The sequence below is a fragment of the Manis pentadactyla genome, chromosome X (genome assembly GCF_030020395.1).
Source record: "Manis pentadactyla isolate mManPen7 chromosome X, mManPen7.hap1, whole genome shotgun sequence".
Lineage (NCBI taxonomy): Eukaryota > Metazoa > Chordata > Mammalia > Pholidota > Manidae > Manis > Manis pentadactyla.
In genome coordinates, this window is record NC_080038.1 from 98,946,993 (window position 1) to 98,971,981 (window position 24,989).

At 40.4% G+C, this 24,989-nt stretch overlaps 1 protein-coding gene across 1 annotated transcript; it reads left to right on the top strand.

Moving 5' to 3' along the window:
- Positions 1-11,048: 11,048 nt before the first annotated feature.
- LOC118931905 (oogenesin-1-like) lies at positions 11,049-13,924 on the top strand. The gene is made up of 4 exons (XM_057495375.1): positions 11,049-11,225; positions 11,803-11,846; positions 12,154-12,405; positions 13,326-13,924. The coding sequence occupies exons 1-4, from the start codon at positions 11,049-11,051 to the stop codon at positions 13,837-13,839; spliced, it is 987 nt and encodes a 328-aa protein (XP_057351358.1). The 3' UTR covers positions 13,840-13,924.
- Positions 13,925-24,989: the final 11,065 nt, after the last annotated feature.

Consider the following 24,989-nt stretch of genomic DNA (forward strand, 5'->3'; position numbering starts at 1 on the left):
TTATTGTTGTCATTTGTCTCCATATATTGCTTGATCTCTGCTTTTATTTGGTCATTGGTCCATTCATTATTTAGGAGCATGTTATTAAGCCTCCATGTGTTTGTGGGATTTTTCATTTTCTTTGTGTAATTTATTTCTAGTTTCATTCCTTTGTAATCTGAGCAGCTGGTTGGTACAAATTCAATATTTTTGAATTTCCTGATGTTCTTTCTGTGGCCTAGTATATGATCTTTTTTTGAAAAAGTTCCATGTGCACTTGAGAAGAATGTGTATCCTGTTGTTTTTGGATGGACTGTTCTGTAGATGTCCACTAGGTCCATCTGTTCTAGTATGTTGTTCAGTGCCTCTGCCTCTTGACTTATTTTCTGTCTGGTTGATCTGTCCTTTGGAGTCAGTGGTGTGTTGAAGTCTCCTAAAATGAATGCATTGCATTCTATTTCCCCCTTTACTTCTGTTAGCATTTGTTTCACATATGTAGGTGATCCTGTGTTGGGTGCATAGATATTTATAATAGTTATATCCTCTCGTTGGACTGACCCTTTTATCATTATGTAATGTCCTTCTTTGTCTCTTGTTACTTTCTTTGTTTTGAAGACTATTTTGCCTGAAAGAAGTAGTGCAGCTCCTGTTTTTTTCTCACTATAATTTGCATGAAATATCTTTTTCCATCCCTTTACTTTTAGTCCATGTATGTCTTTGGTTTGAAGTGAGTCTCTTGTAGGCAGCATAAAGATGGGTCTTGTCTTTTTATCCATTCAGTAACTCTATGTCTTTCAATTGGTACATTCTGACCATTTTCATTTATGGTGATTATCAATAGGTATGTACTTATTGACATTGCAGGCTTTAGATTCATGGTTTCCAAAGGTTCAAGGGTAATTCCCTTACTATCTAACAGTCTAATTTAACTCACTTAGTATGCTATTACAAAACAACCTAAAGGCCCTTTTTTCCCTCCTTTTTCTTCCTCCTCCATTCTTTGTATGTTATGAATTATATTATGTACTCTTTGTCTATCCCTTGGGTAACATCTATTTAGCCTCAGGAATACTTCCATCTATAGGAGTCCCTCCAAAATGTACTGTAGATGTGATTTGTGGGAGGTAAATTTTATCAGCTTTTGCTTATCTGAAAATTGTTTAATCCCTCCTTCAAATTTAAATGATAGCCTTGATGGGTAGAGTATTCTTGGTTCATGGCCCTTCTGTTTCTTTGCATGAAATATATCATGCCACTCCTTTCTGGTCTGTAAGGTTTCTCTTGAGAATTCTGATGGTAGCCTGATGGGATTTCCTTTCTATGTGATCTTTTTCTGTCTCTAGCTGCTTTTAAAAGTCTGTCTTTATCCTTGATCTTTGCCATTTTAATTATTATATGTCTTGATGTTTTCTTCCATGGGTCCTTTGTGTTGGGAGATCTGTGTACCTCCATGGCTTGAGAGCCTATCTCCTACCCCAGATTGGGAAAGTTTTCAGCAATTACCTCATCAATGACACTTTCTATGCCTTTTTCTCTCTCTTCTTCTGGTATGCCTATAATCTGAATATTGTTCCATTTGGATTAGTCACACAGTTCTCTCAATGTTCTTTCACTGTTAGAGATTCTTTTTTCTCTCGGTGCCTCAGCTTCTTTGTATTCCTCTTCTCAATTTCTGTTCCATTTACCATCTCTTCTACTACATCTAATCTGCTTTTAAATCCCTCCATTGTATGTTTCATTTCGGATATGGAATTTCTTAATGATTGAATCTCTGTCTTAAATTCATTCTTGAGTTCTTGAATATTTTTCTCTACCTCCATGAGCATGTTTATGATTTTTATTTTGATCTCTCTTTCAGGAAGATTGGTGAGTGCAGTTTCACTTGGCCCTTTTTCTGGGGTTTGTGAGATTTTGGTGTTAACCATGTTCTTTTGACGTTTCATATTTCTATGTGGCTCCTGCTAGTGTGCACAAAGTCTAGTCTCTGGAGCTGCTCAGCCCCTAGATTGTGGTTGGGGATCTTAGGGGAGTGGAGCTGGTGCCTGGGAGTAGGATAGATTTGTTTCCTTATTCCTGTCTGCGGTGCCTGTCTCTAGTGTAAGAGCCAGTGAGTAAAGCACACAGGTGTAAGCCTCTGTGTTTTGCATCTCTCGCTGTTGTAGGCGGGGCCTCCCTCTGGCTGGCCTGATGCCAGTACACTGACTGCTGGCTTGAAAACCAGTGCCAGCAGGCTAGCAGGAAGTCGCAGCAGGCTGCATGTCACCTTGGGGCCCTCGGAGCCGAGTATGCAGCCAGAGGGATGAAGTGCCTGAAGCTCCTCAAAGTCCCCAACCAGCTGGGCAGAGCACACCCAGACAACCTTGTCCCCCTGTCCCTTCTCCCATGCAGCTAGCTCCATGCACACCCGAACCCTTCAGCATCCCTCTCTCTGCTAGGAAGTCTCTCAGACTGCCTGCCTATCCTCTGACACAGAGTGGTTGGATGTGGATCCCCCACTCCACAAATGGCCGGAATCTCAAGTCTCTCCAACACTCCGCCTTTCCGTTCTCCTCAACGTCCAGAGCACCACACAATATAAGTTTCTGCTAACAAAGCAGATCTCCAGGTCTAGGTGTACAGCAGTCCCAAGCTTCCACCCCCTCACCTCTCCATTTCTCTTCCTCCCACTGTTGAGCTGGGTAGGGGTAGGGCTTGGGTCCCACCAGATGAAGGCTTTGGTATGTTATCCTGTTTTGTGAGGTCTGCTCTGTTTGTGAGGTCTGTATTCAGTCTGGTTCAGCCTTCTTTCTTGTTGCTGTTTTAGGGTTAGCTCTATTAATTAACCACATTTCATACTATTTGTGGTTTTGGGAGGAGTTCTCCATCTCATGTCTCCTGCTGCCACTTGAATCCCCTGCACTTTCCTTTTAACAACTCCATATTGCATGGAGGTATACCATCGTTTATTTGATCTGCCCTATTTTGATGACTGTTTAGAATATTTCCAATCTTTTACTATGAAAAAAAGTTCTGCAGTGAATATACATGTACAGACAGCATTTTTCAATGTACAAATATTACTTCAGGATAGATTCTTAAAGTACAATTGCTGTTCAATGGCTATGTGTTTTTGTGTTTTGTTAAATAAATATTGCAAAAAACCTTCACAGAGGGTGTAATAATTTATGCTCCCACTAATGTATAAGAATACCAGTTTTGACAGACTGATTCAAGATGGCAGCATGAGAGGTGAGACAAAGAACTCCTCCCAAAATCACATATAGTATGAAAATATTGTTAATAAAACTAACTCTAAAACAGCAACAGAAATGAAGGTGGCACCAGACTGCATACACCTGGAGAACAGAACAGACCTCATGAAACAGGGAACGTACCAAAGCCTTAATTCCGCAGAACACAAGCGAGAGTGTGATTGACTTTCTTTTTTTTTTTTTACTGCCTCTCATCTTCAAGGAACTTGTCCTGAGGTGGATGCTCTGTTCTTTGCTTTCTACCCAAGGGGATCCAAGATGGCAGGGCACAGACGGACATGCAAAGTTTCAGCACTGCACGCTCCGTGGAACCGGTTTTCTGGGGGCGGGTTATGAGTCTGGCCCCGCCTCCCAGCACAGAGCTGTTTGACTAGGAGCGAGTCACCTGACCTAAGCTCTGCCAATAGAAATCCTCTCCCGACCAGTTTAACTTCGAGAAGAAACCGTTGAGACTCCACGCACTGTGAAGACTGGTGTTCTTTTGTGGCAGCCTCCTGAGAAGAAGAAAGGAGCTCCTGCTGCTGAGGTCTTGGATGGTTCCCAAGTTTTCTCCAACTGTCCTAACAAGTAGGTAAGTTACACTAGTCTTCTCTCAATGAATAATACCTTTATAGGTCTAAATTACCCACAGTCGAGGTTTGGAGATTAAAAAGAAAGGAAATCCAGTCAGATTGGAACCACTTTCCTCTCCACTCTCTCTGCATCCCACTATTCTTACATGTGATTCGCTTCTGTTGTATTGTTAATAAACTAAAACTCTCTCAGAATCTAACAGCTTTCTTTCTTAAAACAAAGTATATTTCTCCTTTGCATCTTAGTTTTATTTAAATTACTGTTGCTGTCCCAGACCTTAAATTGTAAATATTGAATTGTATATATATATATATATATATATATATATATATACACACACTTCTCTTTCTATTGTATTTCATATCTTTTATACTTAAAATGTTTTTCTCATGTGGAGTGTAAATAAGTACTCAATGTACATCCTGGGCATGAATGGAGCTTCATTCCTTAAAATGGGCTCACAAAGCAGTTTGAATTCATTTTTTAATGGGTATCGTGTTGTGAGCATTTTTCCTACTATATTCCTCACTGTGTTTCAGCTTGCCAAATATTATTAAACTGGGTGATTTATAGACTAACCATGTCTTTAACCACTGACCTTGTAGTTTTTAATTTCTTATTTTGAATAATTTTAGATGCAAGTTAAGGTCACAGAAAATAGCACAGAGCATCTTTACCCAGATTTCCCTAACATTAACAGTTTGTAACACCATAGAAGGATGATCAAAATCAGGAAATTAACACTGATGCAATACTATTAACAAGCCAGATACTTTATTTTAATTTCACCAGTTGTCCAACTAATGTCCTTTTCCTATTCCAGGATCCCATTCAGGATACCGCCAGGGCATCTGGCCATCATTTCTCCTTAGTCTCCTCCAGGCTGACGGTTCCTCAATCTTTCTGGGTCTTTCACAGCTCTGACGCTTTTGAAGATCTTATACTGGTCAGGTATTTTATAGAATGTCCGCCAATTTGGGTTTGACTGATATTTTCTTAGAATTAAATTTAAGTTACTCATTTTGGGCAAGAATTACTGTTTACCTCCATTGGTGATGGAAGACTTTCCACCCTGGTGTTATGAGGGTGGGAAAACACATGACACTTGACACTGAGCAGGTGACATCATAGCAGTTTATTAATAATATGTACTCAGCCCCTGGGCGTCGAGGACACTACACACCAGGTAGTGCCTCGCAGGTGTCATGCTCTGGAAGAGAGTGAAAACCAGGGGCTGTTGGGGGCAGTCTTCATATTAACGAGAGGATGAAGTGATCCTTGGTTCCCATGGGAGGATGCAATCGGCTTGTTTGAATAATTCTGTGGACTGGTTGTGAATGGAAACTGTCTACTCAGGGGTGAGCAGGCACTGTGCATAGTTCCCATGATAAGAAGGGTTTCTTTGGCCAGGGAACCTTCTTTGTGGGAAAACAATACGGAGGGGAACTTATGGTAGGCCATTCGAGGTCCTCAGGGTTTTCCCCAGATGTCAAGGCATGTATATCATTGGGCCTTAATTTTAGGACTTATACCACGATACTGAAAAAGTGATTTTGCTCCCTTTCTACATGCATCATGTCAGGGCACATGGGTCTGTATGTTGTACTTGCTACTGATGGTATTCATGTTGATCACTTAGATTGAGGTGGTGGCATTCATGTTGCTCCAGGTAATGCTGCTGTTTTCCCACTGTTAATGACAAATACTTTATCAACTTGTGTAGGAAACACTTTGAGGCAATGAAAATACCTGTTTCTTCTCACACTTTTCCTCACTGCTTTTAGAATCCATCTGGGGATCTTGCCTACAACAGTTATGACCTAATGCTGACTTCCTATTGTCCTCATTCCTTTCACATTTACTTATTGGAATTCTGAAGAGCCATCCATTCTTCCCCATTTATTTATATATTTTCGAGTTTATTTACAAAATTTATCTCAAATTACTGATTCAGGTAACTTATTCAAATTATTTTTATCATGGACTCCCAGACAACCATGATACATTATCTGTTATAGTCAAATTAGATCACGATTTATTTTGTTCCTTGAGTTATTCCAGCTCTGGTCATCCGGAGCCCCTTTCAGTTGGTTCTGTGTTCTTCTGACAGACCCTATCCTTTATCACACTGGCACCATAAGATGTTCATGTTCATTTTGTGTTTTTTTCCCTATGTAGCCCTGGCATCGAACCACGTCTGCAAGGATCTTTGGGTCCTTTTTTGGAGACTGACATTTAGAATCCAGTATCTCAGTGTGCATCCATTGCTAGTGGTGTTTCGTTGCTGCTGGGCCCTCTGCATCAAAACAAAGTAGGAAATACATTGTATGTATGTATGTACCCACGCTTCCAGACACATCTATATTCATTTCTGTACCTCCCTATATGTATAGATATTAAAAGTGTTAAAAGCCAGAAGCTACTGCTGACATATCTCATTTCAATCCATTCTAGTCTTATCTGTAACTTCTCTGATCTGGCTCCCTTTATCTACTCTGCTTACCGGTTTGTTCATGCCTGACATATACACATAAAGTAGTTGCAGGTATTCTAACCTCTACCCCTATTAAAAACAGATCTAGTAAGTTGTATTTTTGTACAGTTCTTTTGTCTTTAGCCTCAGAAGATGCAATCAAAATACTGTTTTCCCAAGTTTCTTAGCTTAGCTGTTTTCTTCCTCACCTCTCAGTGTGGTAAAGATAGTCATTTACAATACAGTTAGATTCATTTGTCGCTCTTTGTATTTGCATTTGGGACCAACCCCCACACTGACTGATTTTAATTGTTCATTTAATTGTTGGGAGTCATTACCATGATTCAGAGTCAAAAATGTCTTCTTAGCGAAGGATCACTTTTTTGCTTTAGTATTAATTTGTGTGATTGCAAGTTTGAATTATCATGTGTTTGAGGACCGTGATATATAGTTTGGGAATCATCTGTTCATATCATTTTCCCATTTTTTGACAGAACTATTAACCCTTTGTCCTTCAATATATAAAAGTTCTCTATATATTTGGGACATTACCCATTTGTCCATGGTGTATGCTGCAAGTCCTCTATCCCAGTTTCTCAGTTTCCTTTTGATTTATTTAGGATGTGTTTGTCAAACATTCAAAAAATTTTTGTGCAGTCAAATTGATCGTTCTTGTCTTTCATGGCCTCTTAATGTGAGTCACAGTTGGAAAGCCTTTCCCTACACTGAGGTTAAAGAAAACTTCTCCCACACTTTTTTCAAGAACTTGTTGTGGTTTCAATTTTTTATGTTTAAATCCCTAACACTTTTGCAGTTTGTTTTCTGAAAGGTGTGTGATATGGATCTACTGCTATTTTTCTCCAAGTGTCTCTGTTGTTCCAGCACCATTTATTAAATGTCCATCTTTGCCCCAGTGATGTTCTATGTCCCCCTTTTTTTAATACTAGAATTTCCGTATGTGCTTGGGTGCATCTATTCCATTGAGCTATGTATCTGCCCATGATGTTGTAATTGCAGAGGCTTTCCACCATGCTTGAATGTCTGGTATCATTCCTCCCCTCTCGTAGGTTTTCTTTTTCATTTATATCCTAGGTATTCTTGCATTTTTTAAACTATGAACTTAATTATCAACTGTCTAACTCCACAACAATGTTTGCTGCCATTTTTGAGATTTTATTCAATCTATAAATGCACTTAGGGAGAATTGCCATCTTTTTAACGTTGAACTATTCTGTCCATGGACAGTAACTGTCTTTCCATTTACTCACTATCACAAGGGAAAAAGTTTTCCTTGTATAGATGCAAAGACAAGTCTTTGTCATTCAGAAAAAACTTTCCTTGTATCGATGTTCTTCCTAAGTTTATATGTATACATTTATTATCATGTGTTGCTGTCATATATGGGATCTTCTCTCCCTATGTGTTCTCTCCATTAGGTTTTTCTGTAGTTATATACAAAAACTATAGATTTTTTTATGTTAGCTTTATATGCTGCTCCCATACTGATTTTGATTGTTGTTTCAGTTAATATGTCATTGTTCTGTTGGATGTGCAGGTATACTGTAATATCATCAGCACACAGAGATGGCTTTACCTTTTGTTCTCCATTCTTATAAATCTGATAGTTTTCTCTTGTCAACTGACTAATACTTATAGTATAAGACTGAGTAGGAATGAAGGAGTGGGCATCCATTCGTTACCTCTAGTGGTCCTCCATTTAATAAAATACTGGCATTAGGAATTAATTATGTATCTTCTTTCGTGTTTAGAAAACATCCCCTGCTGCCTATTTTCTAGACGTTTTTCTTTTCTTAACATGTATCGGTGTTGAACTTTCCCAAAGGTTTGTTCAGCATCTATGGTTGTCCTTAACTATGTTACTACCATGAACGATATAAATGGAATTCCTAATATAGAGCCAACTTTGTATTAATGGAATAAATCCCACTTGGTCGCAGTGTATTAGTTTCTTAATGTATTATTGTTGGATGTTTGCTAATGTTTTATTTAGGAATTTCATATCGACATTTTACCTATCAGGGTCATACTGGCTTCATAGGAGGAGTTAGATCGGACTTTTCCTTCCTTCTAATGTTATTGAATAATTTATAGAGAGACCATTGGTCCTGGGGCATCCTTGATACTTTACTAGAGTTCACCTGTAAGACCACCTGAGCAAAATGCTACTTGGGGGTAATTGCATAAAAACTTTATTTCTTCTATGAAAATTGGCAAATTTAAGCTTTTTAGCACTAGAGTTAGCATTTTGTTAGTCTGAATTTCTCTAGGACAATATCTACTTCATGTAGATTTTCAAAGTTATTTGCAAAGAGGTTGCACAGGAATTTGTTTTTCTGTTTCAATATTTATTTTTATTCTTCCACTTTTACTTATAAAATTTTTTAGTGCTCTGAATTTGCCTCTGATCACTACTTTATGAATTTCTGTCATTTTTTCTGTTCAATATTTATTTTCTTTCTTCCACTTTTTCTTGTAAAAGTCTTTAGTGCTCCCAATTTGCCTCTGATCACTACTTTATGTGTATCCGATGGATCCTGGTATATAGTTTGTGTAACTTTAATTTGATTCTCCTCGTTAACTCAAAAATTTTTTAAATCAGAAACCCTTTCCTGGTAGGAAAGCCTCTCTGTTTTCAGTTTGTGTTAGTAATTTTAACTTTTGTTGCTTTGTGTTTAGAGAGGACTATTTGGGGTATTTCTAATTTTAACTTTTGTTGCTTTGTGATTAGATACACACATATAGTTTACTTTATTATGTTGTTTAGATTTTCTACATCCCTACCCAATTTTTTGTACTACTTGATCTGTCTTATACTGAGACTGGTGTATTAAATCACCCATTTTTACTATATTTTTATCTATGTCTCCTTGCCTTTTTGCTTCATAAAAGTGTTTGCTGTGTTATTTAGGGTATAAATATTCCTAAGTGTTACATCTTCATTGTGAATCTTGGCTTTTATCATCAAGATGTGTCCTTTGTCATGTTAAATGCTTTGAAAAAACTCATCCTGAACTACCTTGTTTTCTGAACACTTTCCTATCTGGTCCATTCCTCCACACTGCCCAGTATTATTTAAAACTCACCTATTGCGTTATGACAAAAAGTTTATCTGTCTTTTGTTCTATTCTTCTGCTTTCTCTCATGTTTAATTGCACAACTTCTGTGTTTTCACAATACTGAAGCATTTCTACATTAGTCTTCCTCCCTTTTCCAACACCTGGATTTTAGTATTAGCTGTAACATGCTCACCATGAGATATTTTGGTGGTGTTTTCCATCATCACATAGGGGATCACAATCCTAATTCATCTTTTAGAAGATTCTTGGCAATTAGCCTGTGAAGAAGCATACAGTAAATGTTTTTAAGTGTGTGGGCCACAGTATCTCTGTCAACTTTGCCATTGCAGTGCAAAAGTGTCTATAGACAATACATAAACGGTTGGTTGTGGCTTTGTTCCAACAGAATTTTATTTACAAAATCAAGCGATGGGCTAGATTTGGCACAATGGGGTGCAGTTTGCAAAGCCCTGCTCTAGTAGATAGCTCAGAAAGGGCTGAGGGGTGCCGAATTCCCAAGTTCCTATGTATTGAAAAGCTTTCTTTATACGCTGTGATATTTGAAGGACACTCTAGCTGGGATGTAAAATCTCAACTTCAGACTTGCTTTTGGTTCACTTCTGTTTGTATAGTTTTAAAAAAGATTCTGATCCACACGGGTTTCATATCCTCAAATGCTTGCTTGAGTGCAACTCTGTTTGGAGTGTTGGCTCACAGTCTCCTGCTTTATGGTTGTTTCATATGTGTGAAATTTTGTTTCTTTGTCTTTTTTATTTGCAATGGTTGTGTATGGGATTCCCCTTCCTTTTTCTCATGTGTATGATATTGGGTTTATTGCCAGGATTCCTAGTTTTCTGATGTCATTTTGAGTCAGTATAGCAAAGTCCAGATCCTTTATTTATTTTGTTTTGGTAAGGGAGGGAGAAGCTGTGATTGCTCTGATTTGTGGTTCTCTTATGTCTTGGAAGATCCTTCATTTTCCCACTACCCAAGTGCCCGGGATGCTTCTCCTTTCCTCCTTGACTTTATTATTCCCTAGAAGTTATGTCTTTCAACGACTTCACCTTTATACCATTCCTACCACTTTAAATGCTAATATTCCAGATTCCTTTCCCTGTAGTTTGTGGTATCACCTTTCAGGAGACCATTTTGGTATTTTCAGACTTATTCTGCTGCAGTTTTAGATCAACTTTAAGCTGCTTATCATCTTTCTTCTTCTGTATGTCTTGCAGCTTTTCTAGGTCTGTCTTTGCATGCCACAAAGCCTAGTAATGGGAGTGTGACAGCCTATGTGCTGGAATTTCACAATTTGTGTTACTCCCATTTATACTGAACTTTGCACATTCTCTAAGTTAAAGTAATGATCAGAGTGTGGCTTTGGTGTAGATTTACATTTTCCTTCTGATTAGTCTGTATCATTTTGGGATGAAATATATTGGGAGGAAGATAGCTCCATGGTCAACATCATATTCTGCTAACTTAACTGTGATTTCTAGGGGCATTTTGTCGTGTGTGTGTGTGTGTGTGTATGCACACAAACACATACTTAAACACACAAGCCTCTTTGTATTCTGTCCCTGTAGTAGAGGTCACTAGAGGTCACCGTATATTTATTCAATAAATATTTTGGCTGTAACTGACACTGGAGGCTGTGGATGTCCTCTTAGGATTTCTAAATATTCTTTACCCTGAAGCATGTTCAAGAAGATGGACCAGAAGCCCACAGGCACTCTGCTAGAGCTTGCTGCAAAGAGTCTGCTGAGTAATGAGCTGGCTGCTCTCCATGCCCTGGATGAGCTCCCAAGAGACCTCTTTGTTCCACTGTTCGTTCCTGCCTTCTTGGGCAGGCATAAGGAGATACTAAAGGCAATGGTGAGGGTTTGGCCCTTTCGCTGTCTCCATATCGGGACACTGAGTGTACAAGGTTCAGACTGTGACATCTTGGAAGCCATGATTGATGGTCTGCAGCTCCTCTTTGCCCAGAACTCTTCTTCCTGGTAAGACTATATCCAGTAGCAATAGAGTGAGTCAGCAGGAGAGTGTGCTGGAGCCTGGGGCAGGGGAATACCTAACAGTCTTCCTGAAGTAGCCAGTGGTGAATGCTGAAGATCTCTTTGGGGCTACTGGTCCAACACTTGGGGTCACTTTAACGACTCTAATGTCTCACAGACTTGATTACAGAATAGAGGTGACTGAGGATGGATTTACCTCCTGAGTGTAATTTCATAGAAGAAGAACATGGGCATTGATATGGGAACAGACCAGAGGTGAAAAAAGTAGGGGGAAAAGAACAAAAGGTACTGAATTTTTAGGAAAGGAATTCTTGGTAAATGACATATGCCATGAAAAACCAGGGATAAAGGGTATTTTGCCTTCTTCTCAACACTGATCTTGGGAGATTACATTAAAATCGGCTACCTCTCATGTGTTCTGTCTCCTCTCCTTACAGGCGCCCAAAACTGAGGCTCTTAGACTTAAGGCAGGACCTGGACTGTAAGATAATATGCACTGATATCAGAACCACATTCCCTCCCTGCTTTCAATCTTGTGCTTACTCTCAGAACTCTACTCTTAGAACAGAAGAAGCCCAGCATAGCGTCAGGTGCACTTGGTTTGATAGTTCAGAGTCAGAGCCTCACTCAGCCTTGGAAACTGTGGAATTACTGGTGGACCTCTCCCTCGATGGAACTGTGAAAACACAGCAATTTGTTTCCTTTCTTCAGAGCAAACTCGGGCAGAGCTTTGGGTCTTTGCACCTCTGCTGCAGAGATTTGAAATTTTTTGACATGTCTGCCCACAGAAGTATGCTGCAGTTTCTGGATGCACGATGCATTGATCACCTGCAGGTAGATCTGTGTCATTTGAGGGATGTCAACACTCTTGTGGCTCAGACGGCCCACCTGTACAGCCTTCATCTGTCTAACATCCGCTTTACATGTTTTGAACAGAGACACTTCCAAGCTTTTCTCCACTGTCTTGGGAAGCTGGACAGCCTCCAAGAGCTCGACTTGTCTGCCTTGTACCTCAGAGATCGATTGCACAGACTTCTCAGGTGAGCGGGTGGGAGGATCCTGGGTTCCCTGCATACTCCATGAGTAAGAGAAGAGAAGAGAAGAGAGCATGCCTAGATATTCCTAAGCTCCTTGTAAAGTATTTCTCCTTCCACCTCAGCATGGGAAGTGCTGGGGATTAGCATTTGGCCAGGCTAGAGAGAGGTACTTCATGGTGAGGAGAAAGACAAGATTAGAAAAGGAAGCTGTGCTCATTCGTGCATTCATTCATTCAGCCAACCATGGGTAGACTCTATGATGAGTCTGTAAGTATATTGGTAAAAGTCTCGGTCCTAGTGGTGTTGACAAGCTCTCTAGAGAGCAAGAGGAGGCGTTCAGATGGAAAAAAGTCTTATGCTGTAACACTGCTGCACATCCCCCTGGACTGGCCACAGTAGTTAACACTGCCAGATCCTCTTGCTCCTGTGTTTTCCTCAAGGCTTGGACACTGAATGGAGAAGCAGTCATCTGGGAACCAGTCAAAGGGAGCCTTCAGTTGGCTGCTTTCCCAGACTTGTCCTCGCCATATAAGTGAACAGGAGTGGCCATTGATGGTATTGTATAAACTTAAGTGCATACAAGTTTTTTTTTTCACTTAATATGCTGCACAACTCTGTAATGATAATTACTGGTGTGCACATTTTAAAGATTAAAAACATGTGTCTTAGAGTAGGAAAGTAACTTTCTCATGGTCACAAACATATTTAGTCTGATTCCAAAGCCCTTGTGACTAAGGACTGTTGCAAAATAGGTACAGAAATGACCATGGGGGAGGGGCTAGGGTGGGACTAAACCAAAACAAACAGGGTAAGATATGTCTAGATTAGATTATTCTAGACCTTATGTGTGTATTATTTACGGCTCACTGCCCTCGTCCAATACTCAATTCTTCTGAAATAACCTTTCTCTTTTCTCTGTGCAGAGTGCTGCCACCTCAGATAGAGACATTGAATCTGTCTTTCTGTGGCCTGTCTTACAAAGATATCACCATCCTGTCCCAGAGCTCTCAGGCCACCCACTTAAAGCAGTTGAATCTCAATCACAACCAGGTATTCTCAGAGGCTTATGAGCCCTTCCAGACTCTGCTGCAGAGGGCCTCGGGTACCCTGAAGCATCTGGAAATAAATAATTGCCTCTTAACTGATTCCACTCTCTCCGTTCTCCTGCCAGCTCTGAGCCACTGTTTGTGCCTTCGTGTCCTTAGCTTTGCCTTCAACCCCATTACAATGCCTGTGCTCATGAGCGTTCTGCAGCACCTAACATCCTTGATGGAGCTGAAGCATGTGATTTATCCCGTCCCTCTTCATTGCTACAGACAATGGGATGTTCCCGGCAGTTTGGACCGACAGCAGTTGGCTGAAGTGCAGGCCCAATTGAAGGCAATGTTGCAGGCGGTACAGCGGGATGACATGCTTTGGACTACCCATTCTGTGTGATTCCTGTAGTACAAGGAGTCGTGTCAGCACTGATGTGTGGCCATAAAAGCGCTCAGTGTTTTGCTTGAAGGCCTAATTTGTAGAGACACATGTAAAATTGTACGAGCCTTTTGCAGCACCTTTCTTCTGTTCGGGAAAAGGAGGCTAAGGGAGATTGGCAGTGTCCTTGACCTCTGCGAAAGAGGAACTCTAAGAAGGAAGGAGAGGAATTTGGAAGCTCCTGTGGATCTGTTGCCCATTGCCCTGTACATCCTCTTCTGTTTACTAAGTACAGTGTTGATTATGTGATGGGAGCTATCCCAGTCATGTACCATCACTTCCCTGTGCACACGGGTGGGTCCATTTATCCTCTTATATGTTCTTGGCACGAGTCCAGTGAAGTGAAACTCCCCTGGCTGTGGTAATTGTTGAAGTCAACAATTTCACCCTCGAGGGCCCTGAATATTTGTATGTATGATTGCCTTAGGTTGCTTATGAGAAACCCTATGCAAGGGAAAGGAAACAAACTATCCCCACTGCCTACTGGTGTCTTCGTCATGCTGCTAGCTGCCTCTGCAGGTCTCAGACACCTGGCTCAGTGATTTTTACTTCACATATACTCACCCTGTGTCTATTGTACTTTAGGTACTGCTCCAGGTGATAAGAAAGATCAAGTCCCTGATCTCAAACCACTGAGAATAACAGCTGCTCCTATGTTTTGTCCATTTCTCCACTCTTTCTTAGGACATTTGGGAAATTTCGCTTCCATGGCCCAGATTTTTGTTCACTTTTTCCCTTACATATAGCTGCTCAACCCTCAGGTCATGGCTTTAATGTTATCTCCTCCACTTGGTTTTCTCTTACTTCCCCATTTAAGTAGGTTTTTACTTGCTATTGGTCTCAATGTGCCATGTGCATGAATATTCCTTCACGGTATATGCTATTTCATATGTGTTTGCTTCCTGTGATCTTCCACTAGGGTTGCACTGCTCTTGATGGTACACACTAACCACACGTGGCCACTGAGTGCTAGAAATCTGGCTACTCCGAAATGTGATGTACTCCATGTGTTAAATACACACCACATATCCAACAGTTAGTAAGAAACAGGATGTAGAGTAACAAATTGATAGTTTATTTATATTGCTTAAATGTTGAAAGGAAAACACACTGCATGTCAGAGACAGGGAAGAAAGAATGTACGTTGTTTTTACTGTTGAAATGGTAGCACTGTATTTCAAAATTCAGTATGAAAAGAGTGAAAATGACTAATGAATGATCTGTTTATGCTTACATGTCAGAATGATAAAATGCTGTATTTCAGAGACATTGAGGAAAAAGAATGTAAAATTGCTTGTTCTTGCTTACATGTTGACATGATAGCACACTGAACTTTAATGACTTCATAACAAAAACAGAATGAAGAATAAGTAGTAGTTTGTGCATACTGTTCTCTTGTTGAATTGAGAACACACTTGATAAGACAGAAGAATATAAAGGTAATTGAAGGAATACTTATATTGTTTTCATGTTGAAATGACAACACATGCATTTCAAAGGCTCAGTAAAATGTAATTTAGAGATATTCTTTCTTGTTGCTTATACAGGCAATAACAAATTGCATTTCAAAGACTGAGAGAAAAGAATGTAAAAATTTATAATGAAGAAAAATAGTTAACATTTTTCATCTGTGTTTGGCAACAATACATAGCATTGGACTTAGACGAACCTGTTAAAAGAGCTTGTAAATAAATTGCGTGTACTCTTTCTTTGTTCAAATGGTAACATGTCATGTCAAGGACTTTGTAAGAAAAAATAATGGACAATCAGTAATTTGTCTGTATTGCTTATGTGTTGAAAGTCCACACTGCACTTCAAAGGCTTCCTAAGAAATGTAAAGACTAACAATGTCTTGGTTTCCATGTTGAAATTGTCATTTTTGTTCACTTTTGCGTTAAATAAAGTCACTAAAATTAAACTCACCTGTTTCTTTTAACTTTAAGAGGATTTCACTTTTATTTTGGTGTGGCTGATACTGCATTTCTTTTTGACAGCATGGCACCTGTGTGGGAACTGGGGGAGAAGAAAGCAAGGGCAACCGCACAAACATCAAGCTGCTCTGTGGGTAGCACATTCCTTCCCCTCTGACCCAGAAGTCTCTTGTGTTCTCCAGAATCTATGAAACAGTGTCAGGCTAACTTAACTCACAAGGAGAGGAAAATAACACACCTTCCATGGTTCTTGAGAGTTTGGATGACAAAGATGGGATGTTGACAAAGACATCGTTTTCCTAAAGAGGAAATGCCAGGGCCTTTGTCCTGGTCTGGAGGATATGGGGAGGCTTTCTGAGATCTCGTATTGAATGTCCTCTTTCAAAGTAATGAGTGAGAGTGGTTGAAGATGCCCAACTATGCTGCTTGTTAATGAACACCTGGAAACTGAATGGCAAGGGGTAGGAGTACCTCGCTCCTAGCCTGTTAATTTAGTCAAGATATATTTCATTGTTGGCTCCCGAGCTTCCTACCTGTACCACCTTGGGCACATGATGCTCTTTTGTGTTTCAGGTTCTTCATCCATAAAAAGAGGAATGACACTATTTACTTCCCAGGCATAGCATGAAGGGTAACTGAGTTCTTCCCATGAAGTGCTTGGCACAGTGCCTGGCACAGTTGCTGTTCAGTCAGTGGGGACTCTTAGTACTTTAACAATGCCTGGTTTAAGCAACACTGACTGACAAAGCGGTGTCCATTATAAGGGTGGTGAGGAAAGGACGTGTAATCAACTGGGAAGGTTAGAGGTAGAGTCAGTTCTGGTTTATTCGATCTTCTGGTTTTATGCGCCACATACACTGCCAATGTTCGAGAAACTGTTATTTTCAGGAATAATAACTATAACAAAGCCCCCAGCTTTGCTGTGGCACTGAATATTTTGTTCTCCCCAGTAATACCAAATGGTGAGGAAACATTTATAAAAAGTGAGGAAAGGGGGGTGGAGCCAAGATGGCGGCTTGAGTAGAGCAGCGGAAATCTCCTCCCAAAACCACATATATTTTTGAAAATACAACAAAGACAACTGTTCCTAAAAAGTGAGGAAAGGATTCTGACGTAACTGTGTGGTAACTAATTAGCGGCAAGGACACTGATTGAGGGGATCACACATTTTTGGATCCATAGCTTCATATTCTACATGTGAGGACAGCATTTGGTTTTATGCAGCCATGTTTATGGTGTAGAGAGCTGAATGTGAGTCACCAAGTAATCCCTGTTTTATCCCAGCATGAAGTCTTCTCCCCTTCTCTGCTTCTTACTGTTTCCCCCACCAATTTGCAGCATGGCAAACTGGACACAATTCTGGAACATGGAAAAGTTTTGCACATGCTTGAGACAGCTATTGCAGTATAGAATTGAGCACGGCAAGTGGTGAACTTGCTAACTGCTGCTTGAGAGCCCTTCTCCGGTAGTTACCCAAGAAAATCTGGTTCCGTGTATGCCTTTTCAGGAAGGCCCACTTGAGGCTTTTGCTTTTACCCTTTGAGCTGATCATAAAGCCTTTCAAGAAAGATCAAGCTATTGAAGGGCTTACTAAAAAGGGAGGCTCACATCAGACTGCTTAGGTATCCACGTTTCAGGGGCCCATGTCATCACCCGAGTCTTAGAGAGAAGAAGGCAAAAGGCAGTGCCTGGGCTTTCGATTCAGACTGACATAGATTTGAGTCCTGAGAGGTTCCTTCCACTTCAAAGGCAATAAACAACAAAACCCCATAGAGGTCCACACGCTTCCCATGCTCTCACAAGAGTTCCCAGTCAGGGTCGGACTTGGTATTCCCGCTGAAGGGGGTACACGATGTCTGAGAGTCAGGGCATCATGAATGGGGAGGGCAACTAGGACCCCTACAGTGTGCCAGGCCCTGTGACAACCATTTCACAAGTCCATTTAATTCATTCTTCACAGCTGCCCAAGAGGTGGGTACAGTTAGCCCCGGTGTGCAAACGAGGAAACTGGGAAGTTAGGTACTTGGCCCGAAGTCACAGGGTGAAGACCTAAGATGAGAGCCAGCAAATTCGCAGTGCCTGTGTCGCTGGCGCCCAAGCTGTGGGGGCCCGACAGCCATGGATGCGGGTCAGACCAGGATGCTAGGGGCAGAGTGGAGGCAGAGAACAACAGTGGGAATAGAAATTCAGATGGCAAACAGGCACATAAAAACATGGTCTACATCGCCAATCAGCATAGAAATGCAAATTAAAACCACAATGAGAAATCACCTTACACCAGATAGGCTGGCCATCATGCAAAAGACAAACAACAACAAATGTTGGCAAGGATGTGGAGAAAGGGGAACCCTCCAGTCTGTCCTTCCATTTCTTGCACAGTGTGTCTCAAGAAGCTGCAATTTGGAGTCAGAACTTGCTATTCTGCCAGGAATCTTCTCTGACTGAGTGAGTAAGGTAAAATCTTTCAGTTTTATTGGGCTTTTTCTACATCTACAAAATAGCATGTTGGATTGAATCAATGATCTTATTGTTTAATCCCGTACAGTCATTATACAAAAAAATGAAATATTCTCAGGAGGCCATGAAAGAGATAAAAAGTAGGAAGCCTGAGTTGAAGAACAGCTCTAAGAAGTAGTGTTGAGGACGGTTTGAAAGCCACTGGCCTAGATGATGTCTAAAGGTTCCTGTATTATTTTCTTCTGGCTGCTGTGACAAATTCCCATGAACTTGGTGGCTTTAGACATGCATCACTCTCTCATAGTCCCAGAGCTCAAGTCTAAAATCAGCTTCACTGGGTCAAAACCAAGGTATGAGCAGGGCCACCCTCCCTCTGGTAGCTCTAGACTGGAATTTGTGGACTTGCCGTTTCTACTTCTAGAGCTGCAGTCTCATCTTCCTTGCCTTGTGACCCATTCCCCATCATCCAAACTGGTAGCATAGAATCTTGCTTCAGTCGTCACATTGCCCCCTTCCTCTGTGTCAAATCTCCCTCACTCTTCCTTTTAATAAGGGCACACAGTGTTACTATTAGGAACCCCCAAGACAATCTCCATCCATCTCAAAATCCTGAGCCTCATTACATATGCAAAGTCCCTTTTGCCACATGAGATAACATTCACATGTTCCAGGGATTAAGACATGGTTATCCTTGGAGGCCACTATTCAGCTTTCTACTACAGTCTGCCTTCTGGACCCCAAAGATTCATATCTCCTACGTGAAAAACACATTCACCTCCTCCCCAAGTCTCCCAAAGCCTCCACACATTACATATCAAGTCCAAAACTTTGTCTATAAATAATTTAATCAGATATGTGAGAAACTGGGTATTGTCCTCCCAGAAACAGAACATCTCTCCATCAATGGGCATGGGAACTAGTAAGAAATGGACTTCCAAATTACAGCACTGGATAGCCATAGGAAAATAGCTGCAAACATTCCTTCTCCAAGTGAAGGAAAATGAAGAAAAGAGTTATCAGCTCCAAGCAATCATGAGATCCAACCAGGCCAACTCCATGAGGCTTCAAGGCCTGGGAATAATCCTATGTGGCTGGAAGCTCTTTCCTCCGTGCCTGAGGCTCCACCTTTTATATCCAACGCTCTGTCCTCATAGCCATCCTATTTTTCTTGAAGGATAGTACGTGTTTGCAGGCGAGTACTTTTATCAGTGTGTTCCCTGCCTGTAGAATTTTGACAGTCCAACAGGTTTGCTTCTTTTGGTGCTCTCTCTCTCCCATTCAGTTTGAGTTGGCAGCATTTCTGCTGACACAACATGCTGACTAAACCCTCTGTGTTTAGGGTGTGTGTGTGTGCATGTGTGTATGTGTTTGTGTGTCGAGAATTCACTCCACTTTACCAGGAGATCTTTCACCAATCTTCCCAGACAATCCTATCTCTTTTCTCAATTCTATGGAAATGGTGGAGGTGATAAAAAAAAGTATTTGAAGAAATAGTTGCTGAAAACTTCCCAAAGAAATGCATTCAGATTGCAAAAAAAATGATTAAGAACTGTCTCTATTTGCAAATGCTATGACAGTCTACATAAAATATTCCAAGCAACATGCAAAACCAAACTCCTATATCGAACACATGGGTTAAGCAAGTTGGTAGGCTATAAGATCAATGCACAAAAATCAATCACACTTGCATATGACAGCAAAACTGTGAATACAGTGACAAAATATAGAATACAATTTACAAATGTCCTAAATTAAAGATATTCTTATGAATAAATCTAATAAAACCTGTAAAAGGTCTGTATGCTCCACATATCAAGATGCTGAGGAATGAAATCAGAGATGTAAATAAATGCAGAGACATACCACATTCACAGATTGGAAGAGTTAACAGAGTAAAGGTGACAGTTCTCCCCGAATTGATGTACAGGTTTAGTACAATTCCTAGCAAAACCTCACCAGGCTTTTTGGACATGTAGAGAAGCTTATTCTAAAATGTATGTGGGATGACACAAACCCCAGGATAGTTGAAGCATGCTTGATGAAGAATATTAAAGTAGAAGGAATCACTTCATGTAATGTTATTCTTACTATACAGATATGGCAATCAAGATAATGTGACATCAGCAGAAGTATGGACAGATGTGTGATTGGAACAGAATATAGACCCCAGAAATAGAACCATACTATGTTCAAGTGATTTTTGAAAAATGTGCAGAAGTGATTTAATGGAGAAAAGGTAGCCTTTTCCACAAAGGTCGTGATGTCGTAATGGGCCATCCAAAGGCAAAAAAGAAAATACAAAATAGTCTTTGACCTAAAGTGCACCTTACATAAAAAACGAACTCAACATGAGTCACAGATTTAAATGCAAAACTATAATATTTTAGGAAAATTTCACAGGATGAAAACATTTATATCCAGAGTTAAGCAGAGTTCTTATACATGACATCAAAAGCACAATCCATAAAAATGTTAATAAATGGGTCCTCATCGAAATTAAAAACTTTTCTCTTTGAGAACTGTGGAATTGATGAAAATGCTAGCTACAGAATGCAGGAAAATTCAGAAACCACATATCCTTCAAAACACTAGCATCTGGAAAATAAAATCAAGTCTCATCTCAACTATCAAAGTGAAGGAAGCCGGTAGAAAATAGGTGAAAGACATGAGCAAAAGTTTTGGCCAAAAGGACAGACAGATGGCAAATAAGAATATCAAAACATCATCAACATCATTAGGCATCAGAAAGGGAGATATCACTATATACCTTTTAGAATAGCTAGAAATTTTTTAAAAGGGGATAACGTCAAGATTCAATATGGCGGCATGAGTGGTGAGACAGAGAACTCCTCCCCAAACCACAAATAGTACAAATGTACAGTTAATTAATACAACTAACCCTAAAACAGCAACAGGAACGAAGTCTGCACCAGACTGCATACAGACCCCATGAAACAGGGTAACGCACCGAAGCCTTGATCCAGCAGTACCTATCTTTTTCCCCCACCCCAGCTCACTAGTGGGGGAAAGCAAAACGGTGTGGGGAGGTGGTGGAAGTCTGGGATTGCTGAACACCTAGCCCTGGAGATCTGCTTTGTGAGCAGAAATCTATATAGTGTGGTGCTCTGGAGGATGGGGAGCTTGGACAGGCAGAGTGCTTGAGAGACTGAGATTCTGGCCGTTTGTGGAGGATGGGATCCACAGCTGGCTGCTCTGTGTCAGAGGAAAGACAGGCAGTCTGAGAGGCTTCCTAGCAGTGAGAGGGCTACTGAAGGGGTGGGGATTGCATGGAGCTTGCTGTGTGGGGGAGGGAAGAGCTGGACAAGGTTGTCTGGTCATGCTCGGCCCAGCTGGTTGGGAACTTTCAGGAGCTTGAGGCAATCCATGCCTCTGACAGCCTACTCAGCTCTGAGGTCCCCCTCTCTGACATGCAGCCTGATGCATCTCCCTTCTAGCCTGCTGCCACAGGATCGCAAACTGGCAGTCACTGCACTGGCATCAGGCCAGCCAGAGGGAGGCCCTGCCTACAATAGCTAGAGACACAGAGCATAGAGGCTTACACCTGTGTGCTTGGCCCACTGACTCTGACACTGGAGATAGGCACCACAGACAGGAATTAGGAAACAGATCTTTCCTCTCATCAGGCACCAGCTCCACTCCCATAAGAACCCCAACCTCACTCTAGGGGCTGAGAAGCTCCAGAGACTGATGCTTCTGGGCACTAGTGGGCACCACACAGAAATATGAAATGTCAAAAGAACATGGTTCAGACCAAAATCTCACAAACCCCAGAAAAAGGGCCAAATGAAACTGAACTCACCAATCTTCCTGAAAGAGAGTTCAAAAGAAAAATTATAAACTTGCTTACAGTGGTACAGAAAAATATTCAAGAACTCAGGAATTAATTTAAGTCAGAGAATCAATCATTGAGAAATTCCATATCTGAAATGAAACATACAGTGTAGGGATTTAAAAGCAGATTAGATGTAGTAGAAGAGATGGTAAATGTTATAGAAATTGGAGAAGAGGAATCCAAAGAAGCTGAGGCACAGAGAGAAAAAAGGATCTCTAAGAATGAAAGAACATTGAGAGAACTGTGTGACCAACCCAAACAGAACAATATTCAGATCATAGGGATACCAGAAGAAGAGAGAGAAAAAGGGATAGAAAGTGACATTGAGATGGTAATTGCTGAAAACTTCCCCAATCTGGGGCTGGAGATAGTCTCTCAAACCACGGAGGTGCACAGATCTCCCAACACAAGGGACCCATGGAAGACAACATCAAGACATACAATAATTAAAATGGCAAATATCAAGGATAAAGACGGACTTTTAAAAGCAGCTAGAGAGAAAATAGATCACGTACAAAGGAAAACCCATCAGGCTATCACCAGATGTCTCAACAGAAATCTTACAGGCCAGAAGGGAGTGGCATGATATATTTAATGCAATGAAGAAGAAGGGCCTTGAACCAAGAATACCCTACACAGCAAGGTTATCATTTAAATTTGAAGGAGGATTAAACAATTTTCAGATAAGCAAAAGCTGAGAGAATTTACCTCCCACAAACCACCATTACAGTGCATTTTGGAGGGACTCCTGTAGATGGAACTACTCCTAAGGCTGAATAGATGTCACTCAAGGGATAGACAAATAGTACAGAATATAATTCATAACATACAAAGAATGGAGGAGAAAGAAAAAGAAGGGAATAAAAAGGACCTTTAGGTTGTGTTTGTAATAGCATACTAAGTGAGTTAAATTAGACTTTTAGATAGTAAGGAATTACCCTTGAACCTTTGGTAACCACGAATCTACGCCTGCAATGTCAATAAGTACATACCTATCAATAATCACCCTAAATGAAAATGGTCTGAATGCAGCAATCGAAAGACATAGAGTTACTGAATGGATAAAAAGACAGGACCTATCTATGTGCTGCCTACAAGAGACTCACTTCAAACCCAAAGACATACACAGACTGAAAGTAAAGGGATGGAAAAATATATTTCATGCAACTAATAGTGATAAAAAAGCAGGAGTTGCTGTACTTGTATCAGTCAAAATAGACTTCAAAACAAATAAAGTAACAAGAGACAAAGAAGGACATTACATAATGATAAAAGGGTCAGTCCAATGAGAGGATATAACTATTATAAATATCTGTGCATCCAACACAAGTTCGCCTACATATGTGAAACAAATACTACCAGAATTAAAGGGGTAAATACAATGCAATGCATTCATTATAGGAGACTTCAACCCACCACTGACTCCAAAGGACAGATTAACCAGACAGAAAATATGTCAAGAGGCAGAGGCACTGAAAAACGTATTATAACAGATGGACCTTACGGACATCTACAGAACAGTCCATCCAAAAGCAACAGGATACACATTCTTCTCAAGTGCACATGGAACATTTTCAAAAAAAGATCAATACAAGGCCACAAAAAGAACATCAGGAAATTCAAAAAGATTGAAATTGTACCAACCAGTTTTTCAGATCACAAAGGTATGAAACTAGAAATAAATTACACAAAGAAAATGAAAAAGCCCACAAACACATGGAGGCTTAATAATATGCTCCTAAATAATCAATGGACCAATGACCAAATAAAAACAGAGATCAAGCAATATATGGAGACAAATGACAATAATTCAACAACGCAAAATCTGTGAGACACAGTGGAGGCCTTGCTAAGAGGGAAATATATTGCAACACAGGCCTACCTCAGGAAAGAAGAACAATCCCAAATGAGCAGTCTAAACTCACAATTAATGAAACTAGAAAAGGAAGAACAAACGAGGCCCAAAATGTGTAGAAGGTGGAACATAATAAAGATTAAAGCAGAAATAAATAAAATTTAGAGGAATGAAACAATATAAAGGATCAACAAAAGCAGGAGTTGTTTCTTTGAGAAAAAAACAAAATAGATAAACCCCTAGCCAGACTTATCAAGTAAAAAATAGAGTCTACACACATCAACAGAATCAGAAATGAGAAAAGAATAATCACTACAGACACCATAGAAATACAAAGAATTTTGAGAGAATACTATGAAAAATTATATGGAACAAACTGGATAACCTAGAAGAAATGGACAACTTCCTAGAAAACTACAACCTTCCAAGGCTGACCCAGGAAGAAACAAAATCTGAATAGACCAATTACCAGCAAAGAAATTGAATTGATAAGGAAAAAACTACCTAAGAACAAAACGCCTGGCCCTGATGGTTTCACTGCTGCATTTTATCAAACATTTAGTGAAGACCTAATACCCATCCTCCTTAAAGGATTAAGCCCTTGCGAACGGGAGTATGTGCTTCCTCCATGGTGTGCTTATCTGGTTGAATGCTCCTAATATCCCTTTGTGGTATAGACTCTTATAAGATCAATTTTTGGTTGAGGGAAGACGAGACACATGGAAACTAAGTAACCTGTCCAAAGATGACCCTGCTGTTAAACAGAAAACCATGGATTCAAATCCATGTCACTGTTAGTCTAAAGCCCAGGCACTGCCTTTTGCCATCTTCTCTCTGATACTTAGGTGATGGCATGACCTCTGAAATGTGGATGCCCACACAGACTGTTGTGAGCCTCCCTTTTTAGTAATCCCTTCAATAGCTTGATCTTTCTTGAAAGGCTTTATGATCAGCTCAAAGGGTAAAAGCAAAAGCCTCAAGTGGGCCAGCAAAGGTATACAACTAAACTGATTTT